Source organism: Pelobates fuscus, chromosome 1 (assembly GCF_036172605.1).
Source record: "Pelobates fuscus isolate aPelFus1 chromosome 1, aPelFus1.pri, whole genome shotgun sequence".
Taxonomy (NCBI): domain Eukaryota; kingdom Metazoa; phylum Chordata; class Amphibia; order Anura; family Pelobatidae; genus Pelobates; species Pelobates fuscus.
The window spans coordinates 188,260,862-188,288,711 of NC_086317.1; the positions used below are offsets into that span (position 1 = coordinate 188,260,862).

General features: G+C 41.0%; 1 protein-coding gene across 2 annotated transcripts in view; it reads right to left on the reverse strand.

Moving 5' to 3' along the window:
• NECTIN3 (nectin cell adhesion molecule 3) overlaps nt 1-27,850 on the reverse strand; it is a 606,022-nt gene that overhangs the window by 405,781 nt on the left and 172,391 nt on the right. Inside the window, exon 3 of one of the 2 annotated variants that reach the window (XM_063453185.1) lies at nt 16,194-16,490. The exons of the other annotated variant lie outside the window; for it this stretch is intronic. Coding sequence (XP_063309255.1) covers nt 16,194-16,490 — 297 coding nt within the window. The remainder of the gene's footprint in view (nt 1-16,193; nt 16,491-27,850) is intronic. 2 annotated transcript variants of the gene reach the window in all.

Consider the following 27,850-nt stretch of genomic DNA (forward strand, 5'->3'; position numbering starts at 1 on the left):
TTCACACAGACGCAGTAGCACATACAGGGTTCGCAGCCATTTTCGGCAACCACTGGTTTAGGGATGCCTGGCCCACTGTGTTGGATGCCTTTCGGCCTTTAGAGAGACTTCTACTTTGTCGGAGATCTACCCCACCGTGGCGGCCACCCTCACATGGGGTCATCTTTGGACCGGCAAGGCAGTTAAATGCTGCTCTGACAACACCGCAGCCTGTGACATCATTTACAAGGGCGGTCATCCCCATTTTGTGGCTGATTCGCAGGCTGACTTGGCTGGCAGCAACCTCTCAGTTCTTTCTCCGCTTTTACACTCCTGGTGTCCACAACACAAACACTGACGCTTTTTCACGCTCAATTTAAGGTCTTCTTCAGGCACTCCCTACGACCCACTACCTACCATCCAGGATACCACCATTCCATGAGCTTATCTTGGACTAAGCACACAATTACACCTCGTACAGGTACGCACGCTTCACACAGTTTCACAACTACTCTATCACTCAAGCCAGGTCATTGTATATTTTACCATGTCACAAGTAGAGTTTGCTTGATTCAAGACTTTTTTGCAGTTTAACTATCGCAATTTTTGCCTCTTCCTCTAAACCTACAAGTAAAGCATCTTACTTATACCTCCTATGCTGTCACTCTGCTTTTACGTCTCCAAGGTCAACCACACACTATCAGTCCTAAGCCATTACTTCACGTCTAAACCTTCCATTAAGGTGAGCTACATCATGGTCTTCCTTTTACGCAAAAGTGCTGCATCAGCAGCTTCAAGCTCTTACACCCCAGTCTACATCACTGGTGATGGGGCTACAGGTAATCCTCAGCTCAATTACATATATACCTCAATCAGAGTAAAAGCTCCTTACAAGCTTTCAGTACCCACGCTGTATAAACTTGCAATAAAGTGTGTTTTCTTTGAATCCTCTTTTGCCCTATTTTTACAGGCCTACTCGTACGTTGGTTTCGGCACCTCTACCAACTTTGCTTCGCCCTCTACATTCCATTACGTATTAGAAATTCCAAGCACAAGTTGGAAGGCCATTTGGCCTGAATTTGCCAGAGGAGTAATGATCATATTTAAACCCTACCCCCCTACTTACCTTACCTACTTACAAGTTGGCATAGCTAGGGGCAAACCAGTAATAGGTGTTGTTCAATATGAGTAGTATGGCTTCCAGGACAAACTGTCTCTGAATATCTGCATATTGGGTGTTTAATTTTTATTTTTATTTTTTTATAGTTAATTGCACGTATCCCAAGTTCGTGCTTTTTAACAGTATATAAGGAAGAGATGTCCGCTGTAACTAATACATGGCTGAAGGATATGGTCAACATACTCAGACAGTCGGCTGGATACAGAGTTAATGCCTGATATTATAGGTCTGCCTTGTGCATCTTAGGCAAAAAGTAAATACAGGGATCCTAGGGTGTCTTATATCCAGATATTGATGTTCCTTTTTATTTAGGATTCCTGAGGTGAAACCCTTCACAATGAATGTTGAACATTTCATTTGTATATCCTTGGTAGGAGCTAGTAGCAGTTTCTGGTAGGCAGGATGTTTTTTTTTTTTTTTTATGAAAGAAAAGACTACTTCCCTCAGATTGAATCAGACCCCACTATCGTGCACACTACTCTTAAAGACAGAACACATTTTTTTCCAAAGTGGCAGATATTAGATGATACAGTGGCCTTCGAAAAAGTAGTTCATCATTATATTAATTTAATTAAACCTTTGAATAAATATCAACAAAACCTTAAGGGCCCTAGATGACATAAGGAAGGACACCAATATAGTTATCAAACCGGCAGATAAAGAGGGGGGCATTGTCATCATGAGCCGTGACTTCTGCCTTTAAGAGTATTTTAGGCTTCTAGATGACAGTGTCACCTACCAGAAACTGCTACTAGATCCTAGTATAGTGGCAACTATATTAATAAGCTGAGGCAGATAGAGATTAAATATATTTTTGGATTTAACACTCAGATTCCACATGGAGTCAATAGAGATTTTGAGCCATTTTCTGAATTAGGGGTTATATTATTTAATTATTTATTTTCCTATGGTTATTGTCTTTATGACTATTTCCATATAGTATTTTTCTGTATTTATATATTTTTATAATACTATCCAAGTTTTTTAATTGTTTTTTTTTTTTTATGATTGTTTGACACTTTTTTTTTATGGTATATGATCTGGTTATAATCTATCCATCTCTTTAATGCCCCAGCTGTTATTATACTATATATGGCACTTGTAACTTTCTTACTAGCCATTTATCTAGTAATACACTATTAAGCACGATGCACTAGCGTCACGCTGTGGGCGGAGCTTGAGTCCTGCAAACTTTCCATTGGGAGTTTTATTACTTATTTTAGCTGTTCCCCAATCAAGGAGCAGAGAGGGCAGACACACTAGCATCAAGTCGCTGGAATACCTTACCCACACTCGGACCGGGTCAGCAGTGCTGGAGACATCTCCCTGCATTTGGCTATTTGCCATACCGGCTTGCGTGAGTAGCGGTATCTGGAAGCCGCATAAGCTCACTTTCTCTTATTCTGTAAGCAGCTGTACAATTGGTGTTTTTACTTGATTTTTTTCTTTGCAATAAATTGTTATATATATTTTTTAAATATTTGTAAATTTGCTATACATACTATACTATTATCTACCTTTGATTTTTTTTCCTGTATGTACAAGATTCTACATGCAACCTCATCTGAGCAATATTTATATTTTTACTTTACTTGCACCATGGGTCTGTGACCACTACCCACTTATGAGTTCCACTTATATTTTCCATTTACAATATTCATCTATTTGTGCTGATCACCTTTGGGGGTCCCAGCACTTAAGTGTGTATCTGCATTATTGAATATATCTTTACCATAGTGTGTTTTATAAGTATATCACTACACCTGTATGTACACTTCTTAAGGAGACTATTGTTTTACCATTTTTATTCTCCTTTTGAATGCATTTTTAGCACTTTTACTATCCTGTAAGCTTGCCAAAGCTTGACATGGGTCTCTCCAGAGTTCTTCCAACCGACCTGGCTGCAGCTCTCTTCTTCCAAGCAGGTATCGCCCCCTCTGCCTATTCCTCTGCAGTTCTGCTTACAGTGATTGCTATTGCCTTTACAAAGGCACCTACGGCTCTCAGGCCTAGCTCTCCTGACTTATCCTGTGGTGGAATCTCAGTAAAAATAAATTTACTAGGACAAGATTGCCACATGGTATGTGCATTTGCATATGTTGATGTACCAGTTAAGTCAGTTACACGTAGCTAAGATACAATCAGTAGTGTAAGGAGCATAAGTAGGAATACAGGATATACGAGTATTTCCCCTCCTCCATTGTGCTGGGCAAGCCATGTGGTCAAACAGGATTTTAGTCTCTATTCGGTTGATTAGATAAGAGTATGTGTAGGTTGAACTGATTATGGGAGGAGCTACATGCCTATATAAGGGACCTACACTGTATGATCAGGACTCAGACTTTGCTGTTTTTTGGTGACATTAGTCCCTCTGAGTCCCGGTCGGTGAATCGAATAAAGAATCTCTTCCTTCCTGAAGAAACCTGTGTCCATCTCTCTGTGCTTGGCTTCCGTCAGTTTCTCCGGTATCATTTGGTGCATTGGGCCGGGAAGCTCATCGTTCAACGGTAGCTGAGAAGCAGAGGCGTGAGACGGTCTATCTTTGCCCACGTTCTCTACAGCTGCACCCCTGAACTACTGCGTGGACCTCCTTTCGTCTCGGCGCCACTGGTCTGTTGTCCAGGAGATCATCGGCCTCTACGTAGTAAGTGCTGGGGTGCCCCCGTCGGTGAGTGTGAACCCAGGAGCTAAGACGACCGCTGTTTTAGACGGCGGACCCACTAGGGGTATTGGATATGTAGGCCCATAAGGGGTTATTTGGAATCTGCCCCCTCCAGTGGAGGGAAGGAGCGAAGGCGCACCGCTCAATTAAACGCCCTTTAGTAAGCCCGTTTAATTTTGGTTTGGAGTCAGGCGGGGTTCTGGTGTAAATAGCCCTAGCCGGACACCGGTGTCTTGTCTAGACTAGCGTTCTAGGGTGTATATTTTGTTCGCTAGGTCGGAGGGACCGGGAGACTAAGCGGCGTCTGTGTAAATTCGGTCCGCTAGATCTCAACCTATCTTGGCTAAGTGGGAAGGCGTGTAAATTTGGAACCCACTAGATTTTTGATAGAGTAAATAGACTAAAAGGGTGCTGTTGTAAATTCTGCCCTCTAGTTCGCTATATGTGCTGCTTGGGCAGTGTGGCTAACCAAAATGTATGTAGATAGCTTTAGGTAGTCCATCAAGGTACTGGCCAATAGATTAGTTGGGAATTGTATATGTGTTAAAGATTGTTGTAGTAGCGTGTATATCTTGCTAGATAGCGTGAGCTCTGCCGTCTAGCGAGAGTGTGAATAGTGTGTAATTGTATTATAGCGCACGGTACCATAACCATGTATAATTACGGATACTGTAAATAAGTACTAATAATTGTCGTCTATGTTGCATGTTTTAACACCATAACCACTACTAATTGTACTGCGACTTTAAATTGTACTTTAACCTATGCTAACCGTACTGTAACTACTGTTTGTAAAGACGATGTTACTGGGGTATGTTATAGACGGGTAATTCAAATATAGGGAATTATAGCGTGGGTGACCGTATAGTTTCGCCAAAGGGCACAGTATTAGTTACTTAGTGACTGGTGTAACAGCTGTGTGTGTACGGGAATTCCCTGAGTGTTTTGTTGTGTGCGTTTCACTTAGTAACTGTACCACGTGGTGCTGTTGCCGAGGGAACGGGTGTGACCGTTGGTAGAGTGTTTGTATAGTTTCTGTTGGAAACGACGCTCCATTGTTAAGTATGGGCGCGTCAGATTCGACGATTTTGGATCCCTTAGGATGTATGATAAAGAATTTTAAAAAGGGATATAAAGCATGTGATTTTGGGGTAAAGATGTCTCCAGCACGCCTGATTACTTTGTGTAGTAGGGAATGGCCTACTTTGGTTGCCGCATGGCCACCACGTGGCAGTTTGGATCCTAATCTGGTACAGCGTGTACACGTGGCTGTATCAGGTAGGCCTGAACTTTACGGCCAGTTTCCATATATTGATTGTTGGAGGCAGGCCGTAAATGACTCGCCAAAATGGATCCGAGTATGCCACGAGGAACAATGTCGCCTCATGGTGGCCAGGACTCGCTTGTCCACTAAGGCCGTAATTACGCCCATTTTGGACACGCCTCCTGAGTCTGAGATCCCTATGCCGCCCCCTTACTCCTCCTCCACCGGAAGAGGAGGTTCTGCTGGAAACGCTCCTCCCCTTGCCCCGTTGTCCCCACCTACTTCCTCCTCTAGCTCAGAGCCCAGCCCTCTTGTTTTAAACCCTCCCCTCTCAGTACCTACCTCTGTCAACTCCACCTACCCAGATTTGGCACCATTTCTAGTTCCTGGTCATGCTCCTCCTAGCCCGGCCCGGAATATTTTACTCACCGACCTCCCCCTCAGTAAAGCGTCCCCATCCCCTTGTCTTACTACCCCTCGACCGGAACCCCTAACTGACGTTCCTAAACGAAGCCCCATACTAACCCGACAATTGACCGGTACCCTACAACCCCGACATTATCAAATGCCACTTCGACTGACACCTGGCCCAACACACATTAACGGTGACGGACAGATACAATATGCTGATCCAGTATTCGTTTATGTTCCCTTCACAACTACTGATCTATTTAATTGGAAGACCCATAACTCCTCATACACCGAAAAGCCTCAAGCCATGACGGATTTGTTTACCTCCATAGTCCAGACACATAATCCCACTTGGACTGATTGCCAGCAACTGCTTATGACCTTGTTTAATAACGAGGAAAGGACAAGGATAAACCAAGCGGCAATTAAAGCGCTGGAAGAAGTGGCCCATACACAAAATCAGGCCAACCCAGCAGCATGGGCCACAGCACATTATCCAAATGCCGATCCAAATTGGAATGTCAATGGCGCAGACTTGGTTCATTTAAAAGCTTATAGGGACGCTATTATTGCTGGCATGAAAGCTGGAGGAAAGAAGGTGATTAACATGTCTAAGACGGCTGAGGTATTGCAGAAATGTGATGAATCACCCAGTGTCTTTTATGACCGATTATTGGAGGCATACCGCTTGTATACCCCCTTTAATCTGGAGGCCCCTGAGAATTCCCGGATGGTTAACTCTGCCTTTGTCAGCCAAGTCTACGGGGATATAAAGCGCAAGCTACAAAAGTTAGAAGGGTTTGTAGGGATGTCCATAACCCAACTAATGGAGGTAGCGAATAAGGTTTATATGAACAGGGAAACAGAGACGAAGAAAGAGGAAGAGCGCAAGATGCGCAGAAAGGCAGATATGCTAGCGGTAGCGATCGGAGGCGTAGATAGAAGGGAGAAAGAGGTGTATAGGGGAGCAGATAAAGGCGAAAGTAAGTGGAATAGGGAACCCCTGAGTAGGAATCAGTGCGCGTACTGTAGGGAAGAAGGGCATTGGAGAAGTGAGTGTCCACAAAGGGAACAGTATGAGAGAGACAGACCTAGGGCAGGATATGGTAATTATAGAGGCAGAGCGAGAGGTGGAGGAGGTCCTGGAGGGAGTAATGGTAGCAATAGAGGAAGTGTTAGAGAAGACAGGTATTATCCAGCAGCGCAGAGATCCCGCAATAGAGAAGATAGGGACTTTGTAGGATTGGCTGACACGGTCATGGAGGACTATTGATACCGACCGGGCTCTATCATGATCGATACTGGTGCTGAACATTCAGTGGTGACTGACCTAGTTGCTCCTCCATCCGGAAGAACTATCACCGTAATAGGAGCAACTGGAAGGAGTGCTGCTAAACCGGTTCTTAAAAGTCGACTCTGTACATTGGGAGGCCACGTAGTAAAACATCAATTCCTTTATATGCCTGAATGTCCAGTCCAACTGTTAGGACGTGATTTGTTGTAAAAACTACAAGCACAGATAACGTTTCTACCAAATGGAACAACATCTTTAAAGTTCAATGGACCTTCAGGTATAATGACAATATCTGTACCAAAGGAAGAAGAGTGGCGACTTTATACAGCGCTGACTAGCCAAAACCCTAAGAGTGATGAATCCTTGTTCAATATACCAGGAGTGTGGGCAGAGAACAACCCACCAGGACTTGCTCGTAATATCCCACCAATTCGAATCGAACTGAAACTTGTGGTCTATCCAGTGAGCTTAAGGCAATATCATATCCCACAAAAGGCCAAGAAGAATATACAATCGGATTTGGATAAGTTCATATGGTATGGTATCCTAAAATTCTGTACTTCCCCCTGGAACACCCCATTGCTGCCTGTTCAAAAGCCCGGTACAGATGAGTATCGCCCTGTGCAGGACTTGAGAGCAGTCAATGATGCGGTCGTAAGTATACACCCAGTTGTGCCCAATCCATATAACCTGCTTGCTTTAATTCTGGGCGGGGCTACCTATTTCACTGTCTTAGATCTCAAAGATGCCTTCTTTTGCCTTCGAATTGCTGCGGAAAGCCAGTGTATCTTCGCATTCCAATGGGAAAATGCTGAAACTGGCACGAAATGCCAGATGACTTGGACAAGACTGCCCCAAGGGTTTAAAAATTCACCCACCCTATTTGGATCAGCTTTAAGTCAAGACTTACTGGATTTCAAGTCCATCCCAGGAGAGTGTGTACTATTGCAATATGTAGATGATTTGTTGATAGCGGCAGTTACAAGAGAAATATGTCAGCAAGCAACACATGATCTACTACACATTCTCTGGAAGGCAGGATACAAGGTGTCCAGGAAGAAAGCTCAGTTGTGTCAGCCAACTGTCAAGTATCTGGGATTCCATATCTCTGAAGGTCAAAAAATAATGGGGCCAGAGAGAAAAGAAGCTGTATGCCAAATACCAATACCCAAGAATACAAGACAAGTGCAGGAATTCTTGGGGGCAGCAGGCTTCTGTAGGATATGGATTCCCAGTTATGCGATATTGGCGAAACCTCTTTATGCAGCTATAAAAGGTACAGAACACGATCCCTTCCTGTGGACCCCTGAACAGCAAAAGGCATTTGAAGATATGAAGAAGGCTTTGATGAGTGCCCCAGCATTAGGTCTACCTGATCATACACGTCCATTCTACTTATATGTACACGAGCAAAGAAGAATGGCTGTGGGAGTATTGACACAGTACTTGGGATCATGGCAAAGACCTGTTGCGTATATGTCAAAACAACTGGATGCAGTGACCAGTGGTCTTCCACCTTGTCTAAGAGCCGTAGCTGCCGCCGCCCTGCTGGTAGCTGAAGCCGATAAACTCACTCTGGGTCAAGAACTCTATGTGCGAGTCCCGCACGCAGTACAAACGTTGCTAGACTATAAAGACAATCATTGGTTTAGTAACAGCCGCATGACTAAGTATCAGGCTATGTTGTGTGAAAACCCAAGAGTGCATTTAGAGACTGTTAAATCCAGCTACCCTTTTGCCACAACCTACTGAAAGTCAACATGATTGCCTGGAGGTGATGGATGAAGTATTCTCAAGTAGACCAGATCTTCATGACTTTCCCATCCAGAACCCTGATGTCCAGTATTATACGGAGGGCAGTAGTTATGTGAAAGAAGGGATTCGCTATGCAGGATATGCAGTAACAACCATAGACAAGGTGATAGAAGCTCGGCCATTGTCAAAAGGAACATCGGCACAGAAGGCAGAACTAATTGCACTAACACGAGCGTTACAATTGGCAGAAGGTTTAAGAGTAAACATCTACACGGACTCCAAGTATGCGTTTTTAACCACTCATGCCCACGGAGCTTTGTATAAAGAAAGAGGACTATTGAATTCAGAGGGTAAAGAAATTAAGTACGCAGCTGAAATATTGCAACTACTGGAAGCCGTGTGGGAACCGAAAGAAGTTGGTATTATACATTGTCGGGCGCATCTGAAAGGAGATGGTGACGTAACCAAAGGAAATCGGATGGCAGATAATGCAGCTAAGCGTGCCGCTGAATCAGGAAGACAGGAATATGTGGAACATATAGCTGCACTTATACTGACTCCACTGTCTCAATGGACTCCAGTTTATACAGCTCAAGAAGAAGAGTGGTTAAAGACAGAAGCTGGGAAATACCTGGAGAACAAATGGTATCAGTTAGAAGATGGAAGAATAGTCATTCCAGCATCACTAGCTGTAGAAATTGTCCAGAACTATCACAACGGGACACATTCTGGAAGAGATAGTATGGAAGAATCTCTCAGAAAACATTTCTACATACCAAGATTGTCCAACTTGACTCAAGCCATTGTACGAAGATGTGTAATATGTGCTAAGAATAACGCAAGGCAAGGACCAGTGAAACCACCGGGAGTCCAATATATGGGGGGACTCCCTATGTCCGATCTTCAAATAGACTATACAGTAATGCCTAAATCCGGTGGACATCGCTACCTACTAGTAGTTGTGTGTACCTATTCAGGCTGGGTAGAAGCATGTCCTACTCGTACAGAGAAAGCAGGAGAAGTTGTACGATTCCTGTTACGAGAAATAATACCCCGATATGGACTACCATGTTCTATAGGATAGGATAATGGTCCAGCCTTTGTTCACCAGTGCCTACAACAACTGACTCATATGCTTGGTATTAAGTGGAAGCTTCATACGGCATATAGACCTCAGAGTTCTGGGAAAGTGGAAAGGATGAACAGAACTATTAAGAACCAATTGGCAAAGATGTGTCAAGAAACTCAACTTAAGTGGAATGTTCTTTTGCCTATAGCTCTGTTACGTATTCGTAGTACACCTACCAAAAGGATGGGTCTCTCACCTTTTGAAATCATGTATGGGCGAAGGTTGGGATTTGAGTCAGTTGGTAGAAGGAATTACCCGGCAGCAGGTTGTAGAGTTGGGTAAAACTATGGAGGAGGTACAGAAATGGGTACAAGGTAGATTACCTGTGAATATTTAACCCCCTGTTCATAGCTATCATCCAGGAGATCAAGTGGATTAAAGAGTGGAACAGTATACCGTTAGGGCCTAAGTGGAGGGGTCCTTATGTTGTTCTTTTGTCTACCCCTACAGCAATAAAGGTGGCTGAAGTGACTCCGTGGATTCATCACTCCAGGGTTAAACCAGCAGCAGTAGATTCTTGGCAAGCTACACCAGAACCAGAGAATCCCTGCAAGATCCGGTTAAAGCGCACGACTCAGTCGGAGTGACGAGGAGATATTGGGATTACAATTGTATTTAAAGAGATTAGTAAGTGAGTGTTTTGACGGCTATAATAAAGCCTGACCACTCACCCACGTGTCATAGCCAAGGTGTCTCGAAGGGACCTCTGTGAAGGGTAGAGCAGAACTCCATTCCTTGCAGCCCTTACATCCTGGAAGCTGAGGTGCCATCGCACGGACGAAGAGTGAGGATGAAGACGTCGAAAGAAGTGTTTTTGATAATGTGTATTTTTGTGTTTTTAAATATTCAGGAAGGTAGAGGTACCGACACACCTAGCTGTGAGGTTTGCATTAAGACTACTATAACAGGTAATCATATTTCCCAGACCCTAATTTGGCATTCACAATATGAATGTAAAGGATATGTATCAAGGTGTAGATACTTAGGTATAGAGTATAGTGTATGCCATTTAGGAGTAGGCGAACCTAAGTGCTTCAATCCAGAGTATCAACCCCGTACAATTTGGTTGACCCCTCCGGAATGGAGACTCACAGGGGACCCTAATAAATAAAACAGTATTAGAAACCGTACATTCTTCGGGTGTTCTGCTATTTGATGCATGTAAGGCGAGAGTGGTAGAAAACCGTGGAATGTATGCGGGGATCTTAAGTGGGAGAGAACGTATGGGTCTAACGATAAGTATATTTGTCCCAGTAGTAAAAATAAGTACGTAAGTCCAAAATGCCCAGATAGGGATTATAATTATTGCCCATATTGGTCTTGTGTGGGGTGGGCAACTTGGGGACAGACAGTAGATAAGGATATGATTGTTACTAAGTTGCCTACCAAACCGTATTGTAAGTCTATGGAGTGTAACCCAGTCCATATACTCATTAATAATCCTGAACAATTTTTAGATAGGTTTGGTAACTTATTTGGGTTCCAGATATATGGGACGGGCTTAGATCCTGGGACAATATTATTTATAGGGATAGAGACCGATACCGTAGCATCCCAAACTCATCAGGTTTTCCATTCTTTTTATGAAGAGATGAGGGTAGATAATAAGATCCCCCATAATGCTAAAAACCTGTTTATAGATTTAGCTGAAAGTATTGCTGGTAGTCTTAATGTGACCAACTGCTATGTATGTGGAGGTACTAACATGGGAGACCAATGGCCCTGGGAAGCAAAGGAGGTAATGTCCGGTTCTGAGACAGTTGAACAAATAATATCTTCACAGGCCGATTATCAAATGAGTGTTAGAGGTAAATCTGAGTGGCGATTAAAGACCTCCATCATAGGTTATGTTTGCATAGCAAGAAAATGAATAATGTTTAACACACCTGTAGGAGAACTAACTTGTCTAGGGCAAAAAGCTTATGATGATACTACAAAGAATACAACCTGGTGGTCGGCTTCAAATGTCTCAGAACCACCTAACCCGTTCGCAAATTATGCCAATTTAAAGGACGTGTGGTTTGATCTATCACATCTAGTTGGAAAGCCCCAGCAAATTTGTACTGGATCTGTGGTAAGAAGGCCTATTCGGAGTTACCAAAGGACTGGGAAGGGGCATGTGTGTTAGGTATGCTCAAACCATAGTTCTTCTTGTTGCCTATTGAAACAGGAGAGACTTTGGGAGTTAAAGTATATGATGTGAATCATAGGAAGAAAAGGGGACCCCTAGAGATAGGTACCTGGGAAGATAATGAATGGCCTCCCCAGCGTATCATAGATTATTATGGGCCAGCCACTTGGGCAGAAGATGGTACTTTCGGTTATAGAACCCCAATATATATGCTCAACCGCAGTATAAGGTTACAGGCAGTGGTTGAGATAATTACCAATGAGACCTCACAAGCGCTCAATCTCCTAGCGAAGCATAATACTAGGATGAGGACAGCCGTTTACCAAAATAGATTCGCTTTGGATTATCTATTGGCAGTAGAGGGAGGTGTATGTGGGAAGTTTAACCTAAGCAATTGCTGTCTTCAAATAGATGATGAAGGGCAAGCAATAGCTGAGCTTACTAGCCATATGGTTAAACTAGCGCATGTGCCTACTCAGGTATGGAAAGGGTATAATCCAAGTAGTTGGTTTGGTATGAGCAGTTTGGAGGACTTAAGGCATTGGTAGGTGGAGTCATGCTAATTTTGATGCTGTGCCTTCTCCTACCATGTCTGATTACTTTGGTAGTTAGGTCTGTGCAGAGCATTATAGAGAATATAGCAGAGAGAAAGGCTGCTGCACAGATAATGGCTATATATAGGTATGAGGCTCTAAATCAGGGAGAACTAGTACAGGAAGAGGAATGTTGAGGGATTCACGTCATTAGTCGCAAAGTCTGGTCTGGTTCATAGCAACCTGAGGTGTAAGCAAACTATGGTTAACTGATGCATCTGGAATTGTGAAATATCAGAAGCATCAAAGGGGGGAATGTGGTGGAATCTCAGTAAAAATAAATTTACTAGGACAAGATTGCCACATGGTATGTGCATTTGCATATGTTGATGTACCAGTTAAGTCAGTTACACGTAGCTAAGATACAATCAGTAGTGTAAGGAGCATAAGTAGGAATACAGGATATACGAGTATTTCCCCTCCTCCATTGTGCTGGGCAAGCCATGTGGTCAAACAGGATTTTAGTCTCTATTCGGTTGATTAGATAAGAGTATGTGTAGGTTGAACTGATTATGGGAGGAGCTACATGCCTATATAAGGGACCTACACTGTATGATCAGGACTCAGACTTTGCTGTTTTTTGGTGACAATAGTCCCTCTGAGTCCCGGTCGGTGAATCGAATAAAGAATCTCTTCCTTCCTGAAGAAACCTGTGTCCATCTCTCTGTGCTTGGCTTCCGTCAGTTTCTCCGGTATCAATCCCAGGGCTAGAGGGATCGTGCAGCCAGTAAACAGGTCCAAATACTCTGTCACTGGGATCCTCAAAAAATCCAAAGAGAACACCCAGTTCCAAATAAAACTAACATACAAAGCTTTACTTTTACTTGGGATTAGGCCATATGCTTATTACATAAAGCTTTCTGTGACAAACTTAATAAAATACAAATAGCCAAAACATGTCCGAAAACATACAGGGAATTGTAATGACATAACATTTATAAAGCGGTGCGGAGGGCAATAACTAACAAAACATATCTCTCCCGTCTGCAGAATTAGCAATGTGCAAATCTAACTAAATATGCAAATTAACAAGCCTTGCTATTAAGGTAGTGCATGTAGCTGTTGCTACCAACAGAGGGTGCTGTAGAAGTTCCACGTTTCACCGCCAAATCCGCCTTGTTGGTAGCAAGCATCAGCAGGACAGAAAAGCACACAAAACATTTAACTGCAACCGACTATAAATTACCACACCCTGCACCTATAATGGGCACAGGGTTACTAAAACATAAGAACAATTTAGGAACCTTTGTAAAGTGTCCTTCTGCTCCTAGATGGTGACTACCATCACAGGAACATTTTAGCTATGAAGAAAGGTTAACAAATGTAAAACTATTTAGTTTAAAAAAAACATTGTCTCAGAGGGGATATGACAATTTATACAAATATATCCGAGGTCACTGCAAACCATTGTGTGGAAATCTATTTACAAATAGGACTATACATATACTATACAGTATATTTCTAGTCGCCATGGCACCTGGGATTTATCGAGCCTCGCCATACACACACACACACACACACACAGACTGAACCCCCCACCTCCACACACAGACTGATCCCCACACACACAGACTGAACCCCCCCACACACAGACTGACCCATACACACAGACTGACCCATTCATACACAGACTGACCCCCCTGCACACAGACCGATCCATACACACAGAACCCCCCCAAACCCATACACACACAGACTAACCCATACACACAGACTGACCCCTCCCCACACCCATACACACAGACTGTATACAGACTGACCCCTCCCCACACCCATACACACAGACTGACCCATACATATACACACAGACTGACCCACACACACACACAGACTGACCTTCCCCACACCCATACACGCAGACTGACCCACACACACAGAGACTGACCTGCCCCACACCCATATACACAGACTGACCCATACACACACAGACTGACCCCTCCCCCCACACACACACCCACACAGAGACCGAACTCCACCCCTCACACAGACTGATCCCCCCCTCCCCACAGAGACTAAACCACACACCCACACAGACAGACTGAATCACACACACTGACTCACACTTACCAGCAGCTGCTTGGATACCTCTGTGCAGAGCTGAGCTTCCTCTCCCTGTCGGATCTCTGGCCGCACATGGGAAAAGGCTAACAAGGTATTTGCCTTTCCATTTTTTTGACGACCCCAAATGCCCAGGCAAATAGCCTTGACTTATAGGGGCCCAAGAGTTGGACGGCTGGCCACCCTTGACCCCCCAGGGTGCCCGGACAGTTTGTATTACAGGCGGCGGTGATCTTCCTGTTCAGCTCCCTCACGTGACTCACGCCAGAATGTAACGTCATTCCGGCGCCCAGCATCACTAAGTAGCGCACACTTGCCTTCCCACCGGCCCTCCATCCTGCACACCTTCCTGCCCAGTGGCCAGCCCAGCAGCCCCACTGGACCCCAGGTGAAAATCCACCCAGCTCTGCCAAAGGTAGGGAGGCTAGGTGGATTTAAACTAAAATAAAAGTAAATAATTATTTGTAAGTGCTGGGGGAGAAATATGTGTGTATGTCAGAGCAAGTGTGTGTGTGTGTGTGTGTGTGTGTGTGTTTGTCAGGAAAAATGTGTTGCTATATCTGTCAGTGTGTCTGAGTACCTGTCAGTGAGTTTTTTTTGTCTGTCAATGAATGTGTGTGTGTATGTCAGTTTGTGTGTGTGTGTGTGTGACTGTGTTTGTATGTCACTGTGTGTTTGTCAGTGAATGTGTGTTTATATATGTCAGTGTGTCTGAGTGAGTGTATGTGTATGTCAATGTGTGTTTGTCAGTAAGTGTGTGTCAGTGCATGCCTAAGTAATTGAGTGTGTCTGCCAGATTGTGTCAAATAAATGAGTGTGTGAGTATGTGTGTCTGCCATTGAGTGTATGTCCGTGTATCTGAGAGTGTGTCTCATGTCAGTCAATGCATGTGTTAGTCTTTAACCAAAATAGGTGTGGCCATGACAGGAAGGGGTGGGGTAAATTTAAATTAGGAAGTGCCCGAGCACAAATTCAAAATACACCACTGGTTAGGAATAATATAGTTTAGTAAGTCTCCAAGTTGGAGTACGGTTTATTTTCTTTTTGTTTTATTATTTCTGTGAAGCACAGCATTGTATACCCTGTGGAAAGTGCAAAATATAAATAAATTGCAATATTATTTTATCCTGACACTTGCATTTGAAGTTTATTGTCAAGAGCCTGGCCATCCTGCCAATATATAACAAAAACACAGTCCTGCACTCGCTCTTTAGTTTTACGTGCCACGGTGCTCCTCCAGCTTTTTTAACAACCATACACTCGAAGAAGGGCATCCACTGGTCTTCTTAATATGCAAACATTATTCACCAATGTTCAGTAACTTTACAGTATCATCAACGTTTTAGTCCTCATCCAGATTTTCAACAGGATAACTGTAACAAATATAAGGCAAGCAATATACAGGCACAACCAGCCCTAAACCGTGGGAAAGTGGCTCCTAACCACCAGTCAAACAATTGTTTTAAAAATGTTGATGACAGGGTAAAGTTTCAGAATATTTGTGAATAATGTTTGCAAATTAAGTTGTGTGTGTGTGTGTGTGTGTATATATATTTTATTTTTAAAACATTTGTGTAAGTGTTGTGTCCATTTAATATTTAACGGAAAGTATAAAAAAGTGCAACTTGTTTTGCCTATTCAACACAATCTGTATTAATTTTATTTAATTGTTTAACTTTGTATTTAACTACTGTATTGAGACAATAAAAATAAAGAAAATGTTTTAAGGTTACTTACATTGTATGTCCAAAGTGAAAGGATACCTAAGGTCATTTGCTAAAGTTGGGTGCCTGACCACACAGGTTATATTTCTTCCTTTTACAAATTTAGTTGGAATTAGCCAATACTGGCTTATGACTGTTACTGTTTTGTTTGGATAATAAATTATATTTGTTGTGTTTCTCCCAAAGGACACTTCCCAGTTTATTTCAGCAGCAGGTTTTCCGGTTGAAGCTATGCAGAAAGCTCCTACTGTTTCATTTGCACCATCGATCAAAGGGTTAACTCCCTTTGTTAAGCCCACAGTCGGTTCAACTAAAAAAACAAAAACAAATGAGAAGTAAAGTAAATTACTCTAGAAAAAAATTGTGGCCTGTTCTCAAATGTTATTTTGTTACTGTTCCTCTAAATATTAACAGAAAAACTAAATAATACTGACATAGTTAAATATTGTTGCAGAACATATTTTTAAAAGCCAAATGATTTGCTACTGGCAGCATTAGCAGTCAGCCGGCAAATTATGCTTGTGGACCCAGGACATACTTTGTGGACCCAGGAAATACTTTAAAACAAGAGAAATATTAAGGTATCATTCCTGGTAAAATATTTTATAAATAAATAGATAAAATGATTGCAACCCCCTCAGCATGGTGAAGGTTAACTACCGTATGTGGTGGTTGGACAGTGCATATTTGCCAGCTGTCATTGTAAAAAAACTAAAAACACAGTGAGCAGCAATTCCCTGCTCAACTGTTAATATTCCATCCCCTATGCAGTAGGATGAGTGATTAAAATAAGGGAAACCTCTCTGTTGTGGTTTCCTTTTATCACCTTGCAAGCATGCCGAACCGTGAAGTTGTCAGAAATCAATGCCTGTCTCTAAAGGTCAAATTCCATTGGTACGGGGCCTGCAAATAAATATCCATAAGCAACCAGTGTCAGGTATCTACCCCCCCACCCCCCTTGAATCCTGCCCCTACATATAGACTGCGAGTGGAATACTGAAATATTGTAGGAGAGATGGACGTGCAAATTGACCACCCCCTTGATCCTTTAAGTACTGGGTAGGAAGGTGTGTTAATGCCATTGTATAACCCCTACCCCCACCCGTGGGGTATAAAGGTCCTTATTGTGTGTGGATATGCCATTGGATAGGAAGTACCTCCCTCTGTTCATTAAAAGGCCTCTCCCAATGGGATAAGGCCCTTAGTGACAGTACGTTCTGTATGTATGATGTACGGGCTGTATAATGTATATGATATACACAGGATAGCAAATTAGGGAGCTAAACAGCTGAAAGATGAAAATTAAGAAAATATATTCTTATTTAGTTTTTATATTTCAGATGTTTAGCTGTTAAATCTATAATGTGGTACTTCTCTTGGTACCTTTGTGACTTCCACCTTCATTAATTGCCCATAGGCAATAATTGGCTTGAAAATTAGAAAATGAACAAATTTCTGAACCAAAATTTGGTTAATCCATATCAATATTTTCAGAATGTCAGTCTCAATTTAATACGGTTAAATAAGCTTTTCAAATGATTTTATCTTTTTGGATACAATTTTATATATTTTTTCAACATATTACAGTATAAAATAATATACTGTACAAAAAAAAATAAAGATACTTTTAGAATAATAAATAATTTTAAAAGTTTATCCAACAATATCAAATCAAGGCCTTTGGACAACCAGAAATTTGAAAAATAATGAATTCATCAAAAAGGAACCAGGTCAAATTTCCCCCATTCATATCTCCAGATTTAATCATTACAGTGTCATTTTGCCTCCACATGCATTTTTTTTTGTGTGCTTTGTATGGTGCACAACTTGCCATAAGACATGTCATTAACAGTGTAACATTGGTCATAGCATTGTAACAGAACATATCAAGTATACAGCACGTTTAATAATATAGATGATAATCTCACTTGAACAGTACAGGAAGTATAGTCAACCGTCTTCAAAGGGTGTTAAAACCTATGGTCCTCTGGGTTAATGGGGGGGGAGGAGGGGGGCCGCTTGAGGTAACTAGGACATATCTGCTGTGGTCATATCTGTTTTCTCGTTCTCAGTCTGCTGTCATTGATAATTTTGTATTAATATTACACGTGGTTGCTGTCCGCCTGTGTCACGCAGCGTCTACCTGGGGAATTGCTGGTCGTATTAGGCATGATGGGTAGGTAGGTGTGGGGGGGGGGGGGTATACAACTCCACAGAACTAGTGTAACTATTACTAACAGAGCCAATTTAGATTAAAATTATAAAACCCATGAAACAATATTTAGTGTCCATGCTAACACCTAGAGAGAAAAGCGAGCTTGCATGGAGCTTGTATGGTGGGATGGACAAGTTGATGCGTTAGTCCTCTTCACGGTGGCCGGTCGCGGGATCCCCCTGCAGCCTCTCTTTTTTAACGGTGTAATGCGGTCCACTGACCAGGAGGGTTGTTGCGGCAATGGGAAGGCGCTCACGGGCAGTCCCAGTTCCGGTAGGAAACGGTGGGATTCAGATAGGTGAGTAAGTGAGTAAATCTTGCCCCCTCTTTCAACTGTCAGCTTGTGTATGCCCCATTTATATGCTACTTTGCTTTCTCGGAGGTGCTGGGTGAGTTGGCGGAGTGACCATCGCCAGGTGATGGTATGGCGGGATATGTCCCTATAAAATGTCAGTTGGTGCCCCTCAAAGGTAGTGCTGGGGGTATCTCTGGTTGCCGTCAGAATAGCGCCTCTGACTGAGTCCCGGACAAGCTTTACAAGAATGTCTCGTGAGGGGCTCTGGGGGCCTTAGGTAGTAGGAAGCAGTAGTCCATAACAACTTGTTTCGCCTGCTTTGGAGGGAGCAGTTTAGCAAGGAGTCTCCGGATAAAATTAGGCAATTCTCCAGCAGTTATGGTCTCAGGGACTCCCCTAATTCTCACGTTTCTTGCCTTCATCTTGTCCTCCATATTAGCCAAGCAGTTGAGCAAGTCCTCATTGCTCTTTTGCAGTGAGTTAAAGGGCAGTATCTGTGACTGTTTGATCCACTTTCGTCATGTCCATGTCATTCTCCATTTTGATAATCCTATTACTAAGGGTGGTCACTTCTTCCCTCACCCCAGCCACATCCGCTTGGGACATGGCCCTTATCTTATGTAAGAGGGCTTTGATGTCTGCTTTGGTCGAAGGGGCAGTGTCTCCCTCTTTTGAGGGCTGGTGGGTGGTAGTAAGTACCTCTGGGAAGGTGGATAGCTCCTCTGGTAAGCTATCTGCATCAGATGAGTCTGAGGTGGAGGCCGCCGTCGGAACCATCTTTGCTGGTGCGGGCCTGGTCGGCTGTTGCAGCAACGTGCCGATATCTTAGGTTCCCGGGCTCCTATCAGCCCGGAGTTTTTTGGAGCACTTCCCCATCGCTTGAGGTGCAAGTAAATCCTTAACCCGGGCACCGGCTGTGGTTTTTGTGGCCGATTACAGCCGTTAGCAGGGCTATCGGTCCAGAGCTCCCACAGCGTGCATCTGGCTCGATCGGCAGTTGGATCCGCCCCTCCACATGCATTTTAATATTTTTACAGTTGTGTTGGCTAGCAAGAGCAGGCCATCCACCACATAGCTAATGTCTAGGGATTTTTCATTTTTATTATTATTTTTTTTTCTGCTTGACATTTTCAAAAACATTAAATATGTTTGCCTAATCCCTTCAGGACGGAGTCAATAGTGCACGTTCTGATCAAAACAAAACGTAAACAAAAACTGGAATTTGCGCTATATGTCTGTTCAACCATAATTCACCGCTGTCACATTAAGTGCACAAACACTTACTATATATAATTTTGTTCAGGAGAAACAGGGCTTTGATTTATCATTAACTATTCATGTATGGAACATAATTTATTATGAATAAAATTAAAACATAAGATTTTTTTTACATTTGTATTTCCGTGTGACATTTTAGCTGTGAATGTCATAATACTGTTTTACTGCAAATAAATGCACATATTTGTAATCAGCGATGTCTCACGAGTACAACAGTACCCCCATTAACAGGTTTTATGGTGTTTTGGTAAGTTACAGGGTCAAATATAGAACGTTCCATTTTCAAATTGAAATTTGCCAGAATATTAATGTTACCTTTGACACCGTGTGGTAGCCCAGGAATGAGAATTACCCCCATGATGGCATACCATACCATTTAAAAAAGTACCCAAGGTATTGAAAGTGGGGTATGTTAAGTCTTTTATAGTAGCCACTTAGTCACAAACACTGGCCAAGGTTAGCGTTCATATTTGTTTTTGTGTGAAAAAAGCAAAAAAACTAATATTTGGCCAGTGTTTGTGACTAAGTGGCTACTAAGAAAGACTGTACATACTCCACTTGCAATACTTTGGGTTGTCTACTTTTGCAAATAATATGCCATCATGGGGGTAATTCTCATTCCTGGGCTACCATACGCTCTCAAAGGCAACATAACCAATCTGGAAAAATTCAATGTCAAAAAAATGAAATGCAAGCCTTATTTGTGACTCTCTAACTTTCCAAAACACTATAAAACCTGTACATGGGGGGTACTGTTATTCTCTGGAGACTTCAGTAAATACAAATATTAGTGTTCTAAAGCAGTAAAACATATTCCAACAATAATATAGTCCATAAAAATGCCGTTCATTTGTAAAAAAAAATGCAAAAAACGTAACTTTTACTTAAAATTACATCGTTGTAATACAATTTACCAGTTTGAAACACTAATATTTGAGTTCAGGGAAGTCTCCCGAGTAAAACAATACCCCCTATGTACAGGCTTTATGGTGTCTTGGAGAGTTGCAGGGTCAAATAAAGTGCTTGCAAATTAAATTCTCTCCACTTTCTCCCTGTGTTGTCAGGCATGCCAATCAAATTTTAATTAATCAAATCACATAATTATGTTAAAAGATTACTTAAATATACACGTATAATTTTAATATAAATGCATTTATAGGTATTTAAATTCTATGTGTATACTAATGTAATCTTTTATGTAATTCTATGTATATATAAATATATATATATATATACATACATATATATATATATGTAACACAATACACTTAGAATGGCATTCTATATTTATCTATCTATATATAAAAAAAATATATAAAAAATACATATAACCGCATATATATATGTATATATATATATATATATATATATATATATATATATATATATATATATATATATATATATATCCCCTTAAGGACAGAGCTTCAGAAGCTTGTCTTTCACTTAATGACAACGGCATTTTTTGCATTTTTTGCTATTTGCGTTCAACTGCAATTTGCTTTTTACTTATTCATTGCACCGACACATATTATATACCGTTTTTTAAAGGACAGAAAGGGCTTTAATTTGATGTAACACATATATATATAAATGCTTATTTATTATTAAAAAAATACAGAAATATGCAAAAAAATGAATTTTTGTGTGTTTTTTTTACAGTTTTTGCAATAATAATGTGTACATAATTAGTGCAGGTTAAGGAAAGTAATTAAAAATAAATTCATTTAGTTGTTCTGAATTACAGAATATATAATGTGTCTGGGATTTTCAGTTTTTTTTGGTAGTTACAGGTCACAAAGCACAAGGAGTAAAATACACTTTTTATGTGGAGCGATTTTAGAATTTGGTATGTTTGTCTTGTAAGCCTAATAGCCATAAAAGAAAACAAAATTGCCACACAAAAGTATATATTTATATAAAGTAGACACCACAGGCTATTTACCTAAGGTTGTTTTGACACTTTCTACGTAGCCATTTTACCGCCAACCTCTGCTAAATATTGGAGTAAAATTGTGTTTTTTGGGGGTTTTCGCACACAAACTTATAACAAAGAACTTCTCATGTGTATTTTGTAAAGTTGGTGTGTGCTATTCCTGTACAAAGTTTTATTATGTGTTCAGTTACTTCTGCTGAGTACAACGGTACCCCCATTGTATGTCTTTGGCACTATTTCGTGAAGCTACAGTGCCATATAGGAGACCTGTCCTTTTCAGTATTCACAGTAGAATTTTGAGAGACGGATTTAATGAGCCTATGCTTCCATTTGGGGTATTATAACAGTTTGACTGTTCAAAAAACCCCCACAAAGGCCTACCATTTGTAAAAGTAGACACCCCAGGGTATGTCATAAGGTGCATATTGTGCCTTAACATGCCCCCATTTTTTTACCATTACATGCCAAAGTATGTGGTAAAAAATAATTTTGTGCATTTTTTACATACGGATTGCATTTTTGCTGGGCATTTTGTATATTTCATATGTGCCACTAAGTTCAAACCCCCCAAATTATGCTCAGCTAAGTCTTCTGAGTAAAAGGACACCCCCATTGTATATCTATGGCACTATTTCGTGAAGCTACAGTGCCATATAGGAGACCAAGCCATATCAGTTTTTACCGAACTTTGAATTTTGACACCGGGCCTAAGTGCAATTTCCAAGCATCTTCGCAGGTTTTAAATTCAAACTACCCCACAAAGGCCTACCATTTCTTAAAGTAGACACCCCAGGGTATTTCAAAAGGCATATTTTGAACCTTAGCGTGGGATCATTTTTCCGCTAGCGTGTACCAGGTGTAGTGGTAATAAGCGTTTTTTTCTGCCTTTTTGACACACAAAGTGAGTTTGCACAGTATATTTTGCAAACCATATGTGTACTACCACTGTATAATACTTCATATGTTGCTCAGCTATGTCTGCTGAGTACAAAAACACCCCCGTATGTACCTTTGCCAGGTATATGTGGACATCGGAGGGGCACATTTGGGACACAGCCATTCCATTTTTTTTTCCAACTTTCAATTTTTACGCTGTGCCCATGTCCCATTTTAGAGTATTTTACCAGGCTATATAATCCAAATACCCCATAAAGCCATACCATTTCTTAAAGAAGACATCCCAGGGTATTTCAAAAGGCATATTTTGAACCTTAGCGTGGGATCATTTTTCCGCTAGCTTGTACCAGGTGTAGTGGTAATAAGCGTTTTTTCTGCCTTTTTGACACACAAAGTGAGTTTGCACAGTATATTTTGCAAACCATATGTGTACTACCACTGTATAATACTTCATATGTTGCTCAGCTATGTCTGCTGAGTACAAAAACACCCCCGTATGTACCTTTGCCAGGTATATGTGGACATCGGAGGGGCACATTTGGGACACAGCCATTCCATTTTTTTTCAAACTTTACATTTTTACGCTGTGCCCATTTCCCATTTTAGAGTATTTTACCAGGCTATATAAACCAAATACCCCATAAAGCCATACCATTTATTAAAGAAGACATCCCAGGGTATTTTAAAAGGCATATTTTGAACCTTAGCGTGGGATCATTTTTCCGCTAGCTTGTACCAGGTGTAGTGGTAATGAGCGTTATTAAATGTATTTTTTTACTTTTTAAAACTTTTTTTTAAACTTTTGTTTTGCTTATTAATTTTTTTAAAGTTTCCTAAACTTTCTTAAAACTTTTTTTTTACAGATTTAACATTTTCCTAAGCTTTTTTTTTACGTTAACCCCTAACTAGCAGTAAGCAGCACTAACAGTAAATTCCCCATTTTCCCATCACTCCCACCCACCCCAGCTAGCAAAATATTTAATTATACAATATTTAAATTAGTTAATTAAATAAATTTAACCCCTGAGGGTTAAAAAATAAATAAAAGTTAATCGTCAGGGGTTAAAAAAAAAATTAGATCACAGTATAATACTGTGATCTGTATTTTGATCACTGTAGGCAGTGATCGACTGGCAGGGAAGGGGTTAATTTTTATTTGGACTGGGTAAAGGGTTTATTTTTTTACATTTTTTACTTAAACGTTATTAAAACTTTTTTTAACTTAATTTTTTAACTTTTTAAAGCTTATTTTTAAACTTTTTTTAACGTTAACCCCTAGTTAGCCTAATACTAAATCCCCCAATTCCCCACTAACTTCCACCCTCCCCAGCTAGCTAAATTTATAACTTTAAATTTTTTTAATTAATTAATAAAATAAATTTAACCCCTGAGGGTTAAAAAAAAATAATAATTAACCCTCAGGGGTTAAAAAAAAATCAGATCATAGTAAAATGTAATCCCTGCCAATTGATCACTGTAGTCAGTGATCAATTGGCAGGGAAGGGGTTAATTTTATATTAAAATGGGTAAAGGGGGGGTAAAGGGGGGTGGGATTTTAATTTAACTTTATTGTTTTGTCACCAGGGGGCAGGATCACTGAAGATCCGGCTCCCTGCACTTCACACAGAACCAGGAAGTGCAGGGAGGCGGAGGTGAGTATAGAGAGCACATGTGCCCGCTCTGGCATGCTGTCAGAGCGGGCACATGTACTCTGACAGCCCGATCCGGTGCTCCCGGTCTGCCTCTAATGCAGAGGCAGACCGGAGCACCATTAACCCCACGATCGCCGCGATTGCGGCGATCTGGGGTTAATTTTAACGGGTGACGGACGAGGTCCGTCACTCGTCGTTAAGGCAATCCCCAGAGTGACGGACCTCGTCCGTCACTCGTCGTTAAGGGGATATATATATATATAGAATTACATAAAAGATGTGGGTCTGAAATGTCAGACAGTCCCCCTGCTGGTGGGTAGTCTAAAAAAAAATTAGACATTTAAAATTAAATTAGAAGAGTATTTATATATATACAATATTATATTATTATATATATGTAACGTCATACAAAGTGTATTTTAATACTAGTACATATATTAATCTTAAAATACACTTCGAATGACGTTACATGTATATAATATGTATATATATTATATATATGATAGATATATACACATACATATATATACACATATATATACGTATAATTACAATAATAAATAAATATAATAATAAAATAAATAAATAAAACATTGAAACAAAATTTAATATAAATTATATATTCATATGCAATTTGATTTCAACTGTATTTTGTTTATATATATATATATATATATATATATACATATATATATATACATATATGTAACACAATACACTTAGAATGGCATTCTATATTTATCTATCTATATATAAAATACAAATAAATGCATATATATATATATATATATATATATATATATATATACACATATATATATAAACAAAATACAGTTAAAATCAAATTACATATGAATATATAATTTATATTAAATTTTGTTTCAATGTTTTATTTATTTATTTTATTATTATATTTATTTATTATTGTATTTATACGTATATATGTATATATATATATGTGTATATATCTATTATAGAGATATATATATATATATATAATATATATACATATTATATACATGTAACGTCATTCGAAGTGTATTTTAAGATTAATATATGCACTAATATTAAAATACACTTTGTATGACGTTACATATATATAATAATATAATATTGTATATATATATAAATACTTTTCTAATTTAATTTTAAACGTCTAATTTTTTTTTTACACTACCCACCAGCAGGGGGACTGTCTGACATTTCAGACACTCCCCAGCCAGGTATAGGGGGCCATGTGATCGCAACGGCTTTAAGGGGTTAACTTTTGCATCAAGATAACAGTATTGACAAAAACATTGAATATGTTGAATAACATTTGCACAGTATGACAGTATTGACAGAAACAATAAAAATTTTTTAAGGGAATGTAAAAACAGGGTTTTGACGAGACCAACCTCGCCACATTGCATTGGAGGAGCCTGGTCGCTCGCCTGCTGCCTTTGGATTATGGACCGGCAGCTAAAGGGGTAATTTTACTGTGCAGAAGGATTTATTTCTCCCTTTCTGCACAGCCGTTCGGTAGATTCTATCTACCAAACAAACAGCCTGTTTGCAACCTTCCCAGAGCCGTGGGAAGCCGGCCGGAGCCGTTAATTGTCCACCCAGGAGCTGGAGTGTGCTGCCAATTTACCTCCCTGAAGCTGCGGTTAACCGCAGCTTAATTGATTGTTACTGGGTGGCCGCTGTTACACTTAGCGGCCGCTAGGTGGCGGTGTTCTGCAGCTCCCCGGGCAGCCAGCTCTTTTCTGCCCGGCTTTCATGCACCAAAATCAGACACTTTTACGTGCAGGCACCGCTGAACCTCCAGCCCCTGGTTCTAATTCGTATGGATTTGTTGAATGCAGGGAAATTCGGTATTTTATGTTGGAGGAATGTTTTAACCCGGATAGCCATGCCATGGAGCATATTAGTGTAATAAAGACTTTGGCTCCATGGCAATTAAACTGTATTTGTGTGGTCTGAGTGCCTTTCACCTAATAATGTGCACTCAGACCTGAGCTATCTGGGGATATGTTACATGTCTGTGTTTTATGTATAAAATGTGTCTTTGTGTATTTTAAAGTGATAGTCTGTCTTTGTGTCCCCACGTGTGTAATGGAGTTTTGCCTTTGTCCTGGGAGATAATTGAATTACTTCTCCAGGGCAGAGGGGAGGAAGCCAGGATGCATTGTGGGGATGTTTTACTGCTATATGTCTGTAATTGGTACTTGTCTGTCCATTGTTACAGTCTTCCATCTGGTCCCCAGAGAGGTGGGAGACCTGCATAAATACAGGGGCAGGTAGCCCTCAATAAACAGACTGTAGCGGAGAGCTGATTTCTCGCAGCTATTCTCCACTTTAGATCCAAGGAAGGCTCAGGAACAAGTCAATAGTAAATCCACAGCAGAGTTTCCAGCAGGTAAAAAGGTACAGCGAAATCCCCACAGCACTCCCAATAACTGGACGACACAGTTTCAGGAGTAGAACTGACAATCGTTTATTCCAAGGTTTCTTATAAAGCCTGCTCCCATGCAAGGGAGGGAACCACAGTAATTATGACAGTAACCAATGTAGTACTTGTTACCTCCCACACATCTCCTCCCCTCAGAGTGAGTCATAATCCCCTTAACTTGTCCAGTACTTTACCCCAAACTTGGATGTACCCCTAAACCATCACATATCCTTAATATTAGGGTACCGCTAGGTAGCCCTGATCTGGGTGAATATAATATCCAAAATTCACCCAGATCGGACCAGTGGTTCGGCAGTTACAGGAAGGTGAAGTTTGACCGACCGCACACGAGTTGGTATCCGAAAAGGGTTCCATGAGAATGGGCCCTGCGGTCGGTCTCCGTTCGGCAGTTAAAACAGACATTTATAACTGCCATCCATACTTTAATTCACCTAGATAGTGATTCGCTCATTCGGTACTTTGTAACTACCGAATGGGGATTCGTTAAGTCTCTCCGTTCGGCAGTTACGGAGCTCTGGAGGTCTCAGCGGTGTTTGGTTGTTTGAGTGTCCGATTTGAGTTCCAGACACTCGACGACAAAACACCGCTGAGATTTTCATGCGTAAGATGGCCGCCGCCACGTGTACGCATGCCGAATGGCGGCCACCCAGACACACTGTTAATGAGCCGGTTAACTTGCGGTTTGGAGAGAATGTGAACCTTAATTGCTGGCACACTTCTCTCCGGGGTGGTATCTCCGTTCGGTAGTTTCCATAAGTATATAATACGGATGGAAACTACCGAATAACATATAATTCACATATTAAATAGGCGAATAGCAATTTCAACATAGGAAAAAAATATAACAATTACAGTCACACAGGCATTTTGCAGGACAGGCTTACTGCGTTCCGCTACACTGCTCCCCCTTGCCCACAAGCCGGCATACACAGTCTGATCCCA